Genomic DNA, 12,998 nt, shown 5'->3' with positions numbered 1-12,998 from the left:
AGTATTTTTTTCTAAGACTAATTTTCTTTATTGTTCACGTATATTGTCAATATATAAATGAGAATTTAGATTTTACTATCAGTGGAGTTTTTTATGAAGAGAGTTTTTTTTTTGTCTAAGTGTGCATCTAGCTTCATTCATCAATTTTATGAATACGTCAAATCATGCTCTTGAAGATTATTTATGGCTATATAGAGCCTTTTTCAATTTGCACAATTTGTTATTTGTAAAAGAACTCTCAAATTTGATTGTGGATCCATATAGGCTTCCTTTCAACATCACCTTGGAAAAATATTTTTTATTTCATACTACTGCATTGACCATTCACAATTGACTGCAAGAGAAATAATGCATGTTATATTCATTTGTGTGATAGGAGCCATAATTTCTTGATAGTCAATTTCATGGGATGGTGTATATCATTTGGCTATTAATCTTCCTTTGTATCTTTCTAAGCTTTAAACTATTTTATATTTATAGAAAAATTCATTGTCAACCTACTATTATCTTTCTTTTTGGAGTTCAATGTCTTCCAAGTGTATTTTTTCCAAAGTATTCATCTATTGTGTCATAATATCCTTCTAATTCTTATTTTTAAGTGTCTCTATTAGAGTTTGTACTATTGTAATGAAATTGGAACTGATATTTGTAAGGAACATTTTATAGATAGTAGAGACATTTTGAAAATGTGTGCTAGGAGATATGATATATAAAAGAATGTGTAGTAATGAGCTGATCATTGTTACATAATAATAGTTCCAAATTTTAAGCTTGATGGAGAATTTGGCTAGACTTTTTCTTTCTTGTATAGACTTCAAGGGGCGCATTGTTTGGATTTGTTCGAGTTTATGCTTTAAGAATACCAAAGATAGAGGTTTCATTAAATTTATATTTCAGTTAAGTGTTCTCCCTCTTAATATGAGTTTGATTGAAAAAAATTTCTTCTCATCAAAGGTGATATTTTTTTAATTAAGAATTTTTTTGATAGTTGGATGATAACACATACCCTTTTTTGAGCGGAGGAAATACCCAATTGAGATATATTTTGGAGCTCTAGACCAAGTTTATCCCTATGTTATTTGCTGATGTGGACATAAGCAATATACCTAAAGATATTTGGAGGAATTTGTGAGAGGAAGTTATTTTTGGGAATGAATTTAATCATATAGTTCAGAGAATTTTGAAGTCAATCATCTTTGAGGGTATTCAATTGAGTAGGAATGTGATAATTAGTATTGCTTCTCCCCAATATTTTCTTAGTAGTTAATTTTGGAAAAGAAGAGTTCTTATGATTCTAGAGGTAGGCAATTTTTTCATCTGCCACTCCATTTTGTTGGAGAGTGTCATGACAGGAGGTTGGTGGATGATATATTCTTTCTGAAAGAATGATAATAATTTGTGATTAAAGTAATCACAAGTATTATTAGTTTGAAACAACTTGATGTTAGCATGAAATTGATTTGTGTCATGATATTAAAAAAGAGTAGAATGGTATTGACAATAGATTTTTGTTTGATAAGATGTACTCATATCATTTGAATGCAATCATTAATGAAGGTATCTTGCTTGATCGTTGTTTTAGTACGGTTGTTTGATGTTGTCCCATCATCTATTAATGTAGAGAGGAATTATATGATCCATTGATTTTAGACATTATAGTATTCCACAACTATATCATTATAATGCAATCTAGTTCATCCTAAAGTATAAACTTTGGATCCTTTGGCATTGGAGAAGTATTCATACGGTTATGGATATTTCCTTTTCTTTTCAAAAAGTTCTTCGTAAATTAAGACCTTTCAAATAGTTTTTTTCAAGCAATATGAGGCTTATAAATACTAGAGTTCTCCCTTAGTAACCATTAATAATGGTTAACTCTTTGGAAGGTAAGTCAAAGAAATTAGATATAATAAAAAGGAAGAATTGCGGCAAAAATGAAATAGAACAAAAGTGAAGAAGGAAATCCTAACCTCTCTTTGATAACATGTATAATAGTAGAAAGGTAGAAAATTTATTTTGAATTTATTGCTTGTTCATGTACAAAGTGTAGAAGTATATTTAGACTTATTCAAAAGTCATACAATGAAAATAAATCAAAATTTTTTATAAAAAAAACAAAAAGAAAAAGTCCCAAGAGGGGGTAGTGTTTGAAGAGAAAGAGTAGGCTAACGGATTGCAATCATGGGTTATAAGAGGATTGATTCAATGGTTGAAACTTTTAATTTGTGTGCTCAAGTATTCTTATCAAAATTTATTGACTTGTGAGCCCCACCAATGATTAGCTGTGTATGTGAGAAGGATGGAAGCTCTATTTGGGCCATCCGTTGTGATGTGGGTTCAATGATAATTCAACAACATTGTTGTAGTTTGGTGCTAGCATAGTTCATACTTTTCCCAGCTTTGACATCTGATACTTGGCATGGAAAACGATTGGTAATTCAAGAAGAGAATAAAGTATTGCTAAATCAGGGAAAGACCTGGAAGATGAGAAAAATATTGCTTGTGGTTCTTTCCCTGTGGATGCTACTGCTTTTCCATAAAATTTTCTGCCTTCTGCTTCCTGATGTTATCAGGATTTGAGATGAAATTTTCTGTTTTCTTTTTTAGTTGGAGAAATGTGGGGAACTTTTTATCCTATCTGATTGAGCGCAGATTAAACAATTCCTATCTAAGCTTAAATCAAGCTTTGTGTGACTGCATGTTTAATTGTAATTGTTTGCATATGTTGGAGATGGGCAGGGTGTAGATTCTATGGCGTTCTTTGAAAAATGCTAATGAAAAAATTTGTCAGCTCTAGAATCTCATTGCTCTCTTTTGCTCAATTCACACACGACTTTTGCACATTACCCTTCTCTTTCCAATCTGTGCTCATTGTTTTTCTGATTCTTTTCCATCTAAACGAGGTTTTAGCAATTTTTGCTTTTCTTTATGGCAGGTCAGTTGGTTTTAATGATCTTATAAAGAGAATGCTTCGTTTATAGGTAAACGGTAGGGCCCCTTTATAAGGACAAATAACCTCCTTCACTTGGACATCTACTTTAAAATACCCTTATTCATGCATATTCCACATCTATGCTATCGATATTCACTTCAGTTTGGGTTCTGGTTACTTCGGGGATATGTTGTGTATGTGGTTTTCTTGGGTTTTCCTCCAGAACAATTGGCGTTAAGATAGGATGCTAGACAAGTTTATGCTTACATAAGCATTTAATCCTAATTTAATTAGAATATGGACAACATGTTTTTTCTTTTGATGTTAGATGTTGCACTTAGGGTTTATCCTTTTTATGATTTAGTTTGTCAAAGTTGACAATTTGTACTTCAAGGTACACAATGACTCCTAACTATTTTTGAGTAAATGTTGAGCAATTTGTGGCCCTTCAGCAAGTTCCATGTAGGACTTCTTCAACAATATGAACTCATTTACACTGGTTGAGTACTGATTTGAACTAACTGTGTCATTAACCCTAGTCCGCACTTTACTGCCGACTAGTTTCTTTTAAAAAATGCTAACTGGTGCCTTTTATGCTTGAAATTGACATTTTGAAGCAGAAATTTTACGTGTGACCACACTGTTGGGGAATGCATCAATTTTAGATCAAGGTGCTATTGAGCATGGTAGGCCCCTGTCTACTGGAGGATTTTTTTCAAATGGAGCTGCAGCTGATTTAAATGGATGGACATCAACTTTTCAACCAGAAGTATGGATACTAACCAGTAACATAACTTCCATTTACATCTGACTTCTGATAGGAGTGTTTTTTGAAGTTTTGAATTCGTGGTGCTAACTTCATTAACTTTATTTTTGAAGGCGTATATTTTATGACATCTTTAAACTTATTCTAACTTTGAACTTCCCGTACACTTTACCAGCTTAATTGTGCTGACTCATTAATCGACCGTGTCTTCCTGTTTTTTTTTTTTTATGACTAAAGTGAGAGATTTAACATGGAATGGCGGTGTATGATTTGTTACACTAACCTTAAGCATTAACATTAAAATGCGTTCTGAAAATGTTTGAAAAATTAGCTTCTGTTTTTGTTTAGCTTTGAATGAGATTCACATCTAACATTAAAATTAGAGTAGAGCCTTATGATTTTTGACGGCACTCTTAGCATCACGTGTAGTTTTTTTAGCATGAAAAATAAGTGATTTTTGTCATTTTCTTGGATATATCAGTTGGTAGTACTGACTGTTATTTCTTAGAAGTTGTGTTTACAGTTTATCCTAACGTTTAATTGGTATCATGACGTGCTGACTTTTCTGCTTTCCATCTTTGCTATTCTGACTAACACTTTAAAACGTAAAGATAGCAATTGAGTGATTATAGTTCATGTTAAACCAAATTTGAGTGAAGTGATAGCATTTCTGTGGTAGCCTTTTGTTGCCTATATATTTGGAAACTTTTCCATCAACTGTATCATTTTTGTCTATCTGCTTAAGTTCTGAGAATCATTTCATTTATGAAATTTGTTCTTCAGAAAGTTGTTAAATTAGCCTTCATTTGGTTGCTGCTGTAAATGACAACATGATGAGGCCAATCTGGCTGGTTCTCAATTTTATACATCAACAATTATCTCAAAATGGTTTGTGATTACAATTGATTGAAAGTAAATTTCTCGTTTTTGTATGAGCTTAGAATTTGATTCCTTAATCAAACCTGCATATGTGCATTTTTAATGCATTTTTCAACATTTTTCTTTCTATTTATAATTTTTTAACATATTATATATATTTTTTGTTTTGATAGATTTTAGATTTGCTTCCTAGCCTGCGGTGTGATTGTTTCTTTTTTTATTTAATATTGTTATTTTTTAAACTATTTGATAAGATATATTTATTTGGTATGATGCAGAGGCTAGGAATGATGCAATCTCCTTCCGGACATGGATGGCTTGGATCACCGGGCGGTTCTTCTGGCATCATTATTAAAAAAACCATCAGGGTTGATATTCCTGTAGACAAATACCCTAATGTATGTTCCCTTGTTAGCTAAACTTTGATTTGTATTTTTTATCCTGCTACTATGAATTTTTGATATTTTATCATTTCTTTGTTTTTGTATCTGCAGTACAATTTTGTTGGACGTCTTCTTGGTCCAAGAGGAAATTCTCTCAAGCGGGTCGAAGCTAGTACTGAGTGTCGTGTCTTAATAAGAGGGCGTGGTAGCATCAAAGATCCAAATCGGGTAGATTTTTCTTTCTGCTTATCTTTGCAGTATTTTTTCTTTATTATCATCATTCAAACTGTATTGACCTCACATATAGCAAACCAGTAGTGTATGTGTGCAAGTTTAGTGCCACTTCTATGATGGTAGATATTGGCTTAATTGGTATTGTTTAGATTGAGGAGTAATTTTGTAGACACCTCAAACATTTTTTTAATGTACAAATATGTGTTTGTCACACTTTGCCTAGTTGGTCTGGGTTGTGTTGGTTTATTGTGGCTACTGAAACACTTGATTGATACCTTTGCTAGTACTTGGTAATTTCTATCAGAGATATCTTCCATAAACTTCACCGTTTACATTTCTGCATGAGAATATTTGCTAAGAAAATTCCATTTATTATTCAGCAGTCACGCCATAGAATATTTATTGCATATTCTTATTATATGTAACTCATTCTTGATTAAAACATTTAACTAGAAGCAAGTATAAAGTGTCATGTCTTAATAAAAGGACTTGGTTGTGATGCATGAGGTCCTGGTAGCAGGCATTTTTTCAATTCAAAATATGATGAAGGTTCTTAATTTGACAAACATAAGGCTAAGTGAGGCGATTTTGTATTACAAAGGAAGGAATTTACCTAAAAAATATAATGATAAGTATGAAAATTTACACTTATTAAAGCATCAATAACATGAATAAATCTTCAATCAAGGAAACCTATAAATTTTTTTAGAGTATATTACTTATTTGAAATATTTTATTAGTTGAAAGTAGGGCATAAGATTAGTTGCAAATAATTAGGCATGAGTCTTGTTACAAATAAGGAGGGAACAAGGTCACTAATGAACTAAATTGTATATATTATGTGAAAATTTAATTTAAAAAGATCATTGATTGGATTCAACTTGTGATATCTACTTTGAAAACAATGTGCATGCCCCACTTGAGCTGAAGTTATTTAGGGGTCATATGATTTGTTGAAAAAGTAATACAATGTATTTGAAATATCTTGACATTGTTTGGATGAATGTAAAATAAATACAAGAGATTATTATTTTTTGTTTGGCATCAAGTTCATAGAATGCAATGTAAACTCTTATGGTGGCTAGTGGTGGATGCAATTGGCGGCAGGTGTGAGTGACGATGGCGGTTAGTGGTAGGATATGATGTGGGCAGCAACCAGTAGTGACGACGGTGGCAATGGTAGAATCTAAAGTGAATTTGAAATCGGCCAAATCTAACGGTTTTCAAATACGCTAAAATTGAACTAGAGGGTGAATTTCAAATGCTTGAAAATTCTAGCATACATTTCATTTAATTCAAACCAAACACTAATAATTTCAAATCTTCTGCATTTGGAATACTTTATATCTATTTTATTTCAAATTGAATAGCCCCTTGGTGGTTGATACATCTCACATACTAATGAAAGTGAAATCCTACAATTTAAAAACTAAAAGAAATTTAATACAATTGCTTCAAAAAATGAAAACACTATACAACTAGCTAAAAGTCATCCCCAAACAAAATTTACTGCTAACAGGGTTGCCTCTTATGAAATTGATTTTCCAATTTAGGTTTGCAAAATTAGCATAGCGTGGATTTGTTAGGAAAACTCAATATGTAATTTCTATCTATTAAGGTATAAATATCAATGCTTGGGGCATGCAATACGATCAGTGAAATGGCATGGATGATAAAGTATTTACATCTATAAATCACAATTGAAATACTAGTACAATGTTATGAAAAATGTATGAACCAAAAAAGTTCATAATCATGGATGCTTACCAATCATAGCATATCAAGTAAAAGTCATTTTGCCATAAAGTTCAAGTCTTATTAATAGTGATATTCAATGCATGCATAAACTATGTAATTATTAAGTGTTCACATTATATTTTCATAACTATAGTTGGCATGTCAAGGAATGTTAATCCATCAATAATATATATTGTGTTGGCTGATACAATGATCTTGAATCAATAGGATGGTCATTACCAACCTGGTAGAGTTCGTTGACCTGCCTCTTTAGAGTTGTCTCTCTACTTGTCAGGCTTGTCCTCAATATTTATTATTTTAGAACTTGAAGCTCATACCCCTGCATGTAAGTAATTTATTTTCTAGTGTGCATCCTTATTTCTCAATGTTTTGATGCTCTTTCTTCTATACCACACTATGTCGAATTATCATCTTAAAAATCTAATTTATATTTTGTGCTTTTAGCACTTGGAATTTTTTTTTTCTTGATTCAAGGCATGATGCTGGCCTCATTGGCTTAAGAAAGTGTATGCCTTAAAACACCTTATTGGTCATGCCTGTTTGAGGAGTGTGAGATACTATGATCTTCTCTCTCCCTGCTTCCTAGGTGAGTGCCAGACTTTCTTTTAACAATATTGAGTGATAGTGCTTTGGAGTTGTAATAGAGGAATTAGGCTCCATTATACCTTCGATCTTCTGCATTCATTAAATTATTTTTATAGAAGCTTTTTGGTAGTTAAATTATTTCTTTTTTGGGGTTTTCAACAAAATTTTTATAGCTTATTTTTTCCATTTCCTTATAAGTATATTGCTTCTTGATAGTACAATGCATTCTTCCATTTAAGTCATGTTTTCTCCTTTGTGAGATGGGCAAGTTTTTGCATGGTTTTACCAAAGTGAGTTAAAAGGTGATGAATTACTGGATTGGTGGAATTGGGCAATTGGAAAGGTAGTTATGCAGCAGTAGAGTAATAAAGCCAAAATTGGAGGTTATGTTATCCAATTGACATGTCATACAACCTTATTACGACCTGTTCATGAGATTTGCACCTTCTATTTTCCAGGGTATTATTAGCCTTCAAGTTCGATGGGGAAGTAAATATCTATATAATGTTTTATGAATCCTAAGTGGATTTAGTTCATAGAAAAAAAAGAGACTTTCTCTTTGTCGCTACCAAAAAATATAGCAGATGCCTCACACACATGCCAAATGGCTTTCCTTTGGACAGACAGAAAATAGTAAGGGAATATGTGGAATTTTCTATCTTGCCCTAGTGGAATGTCATGCAGCAGCTTGAGGCTGAGGACTGAAGACTTTGGAATATGCACTCCAATTAATAGGCCTTAGCCTTTAAGTGGATAATATAATGGATTATTGTAATCAATTTATTACTACAAAGAACATTCTATTAGGAAATACTTGGAATTCCCAAGTAAAACCTAACCATCTTGATGAAAACAGTGAGAGTAATCCAAAAATTCAAAAGAAAAACCAGTTGCGATAATCAAACTAACGGAAGAAAAATAACAAGATACAATTGATCCTCTATTCGAGAGGAGGATCTATCTCTCCCAAATCTCTAAACACCGCTAAAGCTCAAAAACCTAAACATAAGAGAGATCAAATTTGAGCCAATTCAAATCCTAACCCTAGGAAAACAAACTATTTAAGGCATACAATACAAAATAAAATCTTTAAACAGTCCCTACATTCAAATTTTCCTCCTAACTCTCTCAAAAATCCTTCCTAAATAGCTCCCTTGGACCCGAGCGTATGTTCGGCGCGTACCGGAGAGGCGGAACTTCCGCCTTTGTTCCTCCTGGGCCGGTCCCGTGTGAACTGGCTGGACCGGTCCAATGGACCGATCTAACAATACTTCCTCCTCTGTTCTTCTTGGGCCGGTCTTATGTGGACTGGCTGAACTGGTCTAACAATACTCCCCTCCCATTGGACCGGTCTAATAATACTCCACTCTCAAAGATCCACCTTGTCCGCAAGATGGAAAGACGACACCCTCCTCCATTTCAGCTTCATCACAAATGACAAGAACCTAACGAGTATGATCCTTACACCCGTGCCCCAGCGTATATCTCTTGTCACATATGAAACAGAGCCCTTTGCACTTTTCTCTTGTAATTCTATTTCTGTGAGCTTCTTGAAGTTTTCCCCCGGTCTTCCATCAATAGTCTTCTCCTTCGGGGTCTCCCGAAAGGGTACCTAGTGTCGGATACTTAGATGCCAAAAAGGTGGTGGTCATCCTGTATGTGCCTCTTGAGCTGCTGCATTCCGTCACTTTTTCCAAGTGCCTCTGATCCTTCTCCAACTGAGCTAGCTCCATGGCCTCTCCCAAGTCACGAGGTCTAATTGCAAAGAGCCACAAGTTTGACATGAATCTGGCCTCCAACCCGCAAAAAAATAGCAAGATGGAGAGGAAAATGTAGTAAAAATCGGTGAGGAAAACTTCTATTTCAGCCCAAAAAATTGCTTTGATACAAATTTGTTAGGAAATACTTAGAATTTCCAAGTAAAACCTAGCTATCTTGATTAAAACAGCGAGAATGATCCACAAATCCAAAGAAAAATCTAGAAAACAGTAATTATTTTGTGATAATCAAACTAATGGAAGAAAAATAATAAGATACAATTGATCTTCTATTCGAGAGAAGGATCTATCTCTCCCAAATCTGTAGATGCCGCTAGAGCCCAAAAATCTAAACCTAAGAGCTCAAATTCCAGCCAAATTCAAGATGCCATAACCCTAGGAAAACGAACTATTTAATGAATACAATCCAAACCAAAATCTCTAAAAAGTCCCTACATTAAAATTTTCTTCCTACCTCAAAAATCCTTCCTAAACAACTCCCTTGGATTGGGCGTGCGTTCGGCGCATACAAGAGAGGTGGAACTTCTGCCTCTATTCCACCTGGGCCGGACCCGTGTGGACCGGTTGGATTGGCCAATGGACTGGCCTAGCATATTCTTCCAAACAAAATAAATTATTTTTAATATCAAGAATCAAAATTTTCTAATCTTGATAGGATGGTTTAGGTTCTTCTAATAATATTTGATACTTGATCAATCCCAATAACCGAGCATTTGGAGTCCCTTAGCAACGTAGCTTTACCCTTTCTAACCCAAAAAATTTAGCACCAATTCAACACATAAGAACGAAGAAATATCACAAGTCATAATGCATTTAACTGTACATGAGGTTCGTTGTTCCTTGTGTATGGACTTAGTATAAATAACTTCTGGGTGGGTAAAACATTACTTCAGAATCTCTGTGCCCGCCACCTTTGTATATCTATAGTGGTTTGCATGCTTCTGTTAATTATTTTTACAGTTTTTATTCCTTGCTGGAGGAAAAGGCTAATGAAGGTAAGTCCTTGCTCAACAATGGCTAAATGTTTGACTTTGTCATATTTTACCTCTTCACAAACTCATTCGTTTTATTAAAAATAAAAATAACCAATTATTGTAATATTATTGATATATATTATTAAGCTTACATAAATACAAATTTTTTAAAGAAAATTTTTAGGCATCTTCAAGAAAATGCTGAAAGTCACTCGCAATTTCTCAGGAGGAAATGATGAGAGGGAAACCTGGTTATGAACATTTGAATGAACCTCTCCACATATTAGTAGATGCAGAATTGCCAATGGAAATCATTGATTCTCGTTTGATTCAAGCTCGGGATATACTAGAAGAACTCCTGAAACCTGTGGTATCACTCTCTTCTACTCACTATATTAAGGCTTTGTTTGGAGCGGCTTTTTTACTGCTTCTTAAAGTAGTTTTTTAGTACAAAAATTTAAATTTTTTACTAAAAAATTGCTTTAAGAAGCAGTAAGAAAGCCGTCCCAAAGAAGCCTAAAGCTTTTTGAAGAATTCAAATCAATCAATGTTTTCTCATATTTCGCCTGCTACCAACACAGGATGAGTCGCAGGACTTGATCAAGAAGCAGCAGCTGCGAGAGCTCGCCATGCTGAATGGCACTCTCCGAGATGACAGTTCTCAAATGTCTGGTTCTCTCTCCCCCTTCCACAACAGCCTTGGCATGAAGAGAGCAAAGACAAGAGGGTAAATTTGTCTTCTGCAGGTGATGTTATTTTGCTTTATTACAGTTGCATCTGATGGTCCCTATGCATGCAGATTCCCCAGCTCTCAATGATTGGATTTCCTCTCATTGTGTTCCTTTTTACTATTTAATGCGATTTGAATGAATTTTGATGAAGTAATGTTTGTTTATCTAGTTGACGAGTTATTGTTGAGATTTACATAAAATATGCAGGACCAGTGAGTTAAAATATGCAGGAACCAGTGAGTTTGTGTTTGTTGTATGGCAGTTTTGTATGGAGAGATGGGGGGGTTTGTAAAGAAGTTTATTCGGTTTGTGTATAAGATGTGAGGTGCTAATTCCCCACATGTAATCATCCCTCTTGTTATGGATCAAAATGATAAATGAGTTTGCTGAGGACTTTATCTTATTAGAGATTTGATGATTGCTTGTTTCCATTATAATATTGTCTTTGTATAAATAATGAAAATATTTTTCTAGTTCATGTATTGGATGACTGCATTGACTGACTGTTCCTATGTTTCTTTGTTTTAATTTCGTTCTGTTTATTTGAATAATTACTGCAGTTCTGGTTCTTTTACTACTGATTGTATAGCATGCATGCGAACGTCTTATTTAAGTTTTGATTGAGATAGCTTTATTACTGTTTGATATTTTAAACTTTAATTATAATTTTTATTTGGGTACTGCTTTCAACAAATTTATGTGTGAGGAAGTGTTTTTTACGTAGTTTAAAAAAAAAAAAAATTTCTCCATAATATCTTATAACTATCTTTATAAAAAGTTATTGTCATCTCAAAAAGATCATAAGTTGCTCTAGGCAATATGCACTTTTTTATGCTTTTAAGGTTTTACAATCATATTCCACAAATTTTTTTTATGTATAAAGATATTTAACATGTAAATTTTTATAATTATTTATATAATATTTTAACATTTCAATTATATTAAAATATATACAATAAGAAGTATTTGATTTTAAAAAAGGTTCGTATTAGTTGTATTTTTAATGTAATTTATAGCTTTGGGCGTTATGAAGGTGAAAATAAAAATGTTAAGTACTTAATATGTAAATATATAAGAATTTTTTCTGAGTTATATTTTTTCTTTTTTTAACCTCACATAATAGATAATGATGTTATTTTATTTTGATCTTATTTTTAAATGAGGTTGATATTATTTTTATATATTTAATCTTATGAATTGTTTGAAATAATTGAAGTTTTTTATAATTGTGTTTTAAAATTGTTGCAAGGAAAGTTGTTATTTTGAAAGCTATTGTAAAAAATAAGTTTTTGGCACAAAAGATTTTTGAAAGCAAAAAAAAAATTGTAAAAAATATAGTGAGCTGTCTTAAATGAAGCCTTTGTTATTATGACCTTCAAGTGTAGGAGTCTTCTTCTAGGTGGTACAATTCAGGAGCTAAATTTTGTGTTTTGATAACTATAAATATAAATGAATATTTATTTAGCTTTACTATATATATTTTGCATATATTTTTGTGTGCATAACTAAAATTTCAGTTTTAGCATACACGAAGATCATTAGAGAATCATAGTTTAATAATAAGTTGTGTAGGTTAGATTTGGAACTTCAGCACAAGAGGTATAATTTTCTAGAGAGAGAAGCTCTGAGGATTTTCTAGAGAGAGAAATCTTTCAGGTTTTTTGAATTTCGGTTACCGCGGGAATTCTGCGGCTGAAGGAGGAGGCGCCGGAGGTTCGCCGGCTGTTCTTCGCCGTCGATTCATGAACGTCTAGCATTCATCTGGCTCTCTACGAGCTACTGGAAAAGCTTCTAATGGGATTGTGATCAGGGAAGGAGTGAAACCTCTATGCCGATCGATTGCAGTGGAAGGTAAGGGGAAGAATGTCTTGTTGAATGACTGTGTTGTTACAAAGAAATTTGATGAAGATAGAAATACAGATTTGACTGTTCTTGAACCGATTGTTCCGGAGGATTTAATCTTACGTGTTAACAATTT

General features: G+C 33.2%; 1 protein-coding gene and 1 long non-coding RNA gene across 3 annotated transcripts in view; both read left to right on the top strand.

The window, feature by feature from the left end:
• The window catches only part of LOC110098492 (KH domain-containing protein At5g56140-like), a 34,896-nt gene extending 23,398 nt beyond the window's left edge, over nt 1-11,498 (top strand). Inside the window, exons 3-7 of one of the 2 annotated variants that reach the window (XM_020825342.2) lie at nt 3,550-3,701; nt 4,856-4,975; nt 5,072-5,188; nt 10,516-10,659; nt 10,871-11,498. In XM_020825342.2, coding sequence (XP_020681001.1) covers nt 3,550-3,701; nt 4,856-4,975; nt 5,072-5,188; nt 10,516-10,659; nt 10,871-11,020 — 683 coding nt within the window. In that variant the 3' untranslated portion in view covers nt 11,021-11,498. The remainder of the gene's footprint in view (nt 1-3,549; nt 3,702-4,855; nt 4,976-5,071; nt 5,189-10,515; nt 10,660-10,870) is intronic. The other variant, XM_020825343.2, reaches the window with a different exon arrangement.
• LOC114579857 lies at nt 5,195-9,477 on the top strand. The gene is made up of 2 exons (XR_003701079.1): nt 5,195-7,277; nt 7,397-9,477. It is a non-coding gene; the product is annotated as an uncharacterized LOC114579857 (long non-coding RNA).
• Nucleotides 11,499-12,998: the final 1,500 nt, after the last annotated feature.

The sequence above is a fragment of the Dendrobium catenatum genome, unplaced genomic scaffold, assembly GCF_001605985.2.
Source record: "Dendrobium catenatum unplaced genomic scaffold, ASM160598v2 fragScaff_scaffold_669, whole genome shotgun sequence".
Lineage (NCBI taxonomy): Eukaryota > Viridiplantae > Streptophyta > Magnoliopsida > Asparagales > Orchidaceae > Dendrobium > Dendrobium catenatum.
The sequence above is the reverse complement of the archived record's forward strand: the minus strand, read 5'-3'. Positions and strand labels throughout refer to the sequence as shown.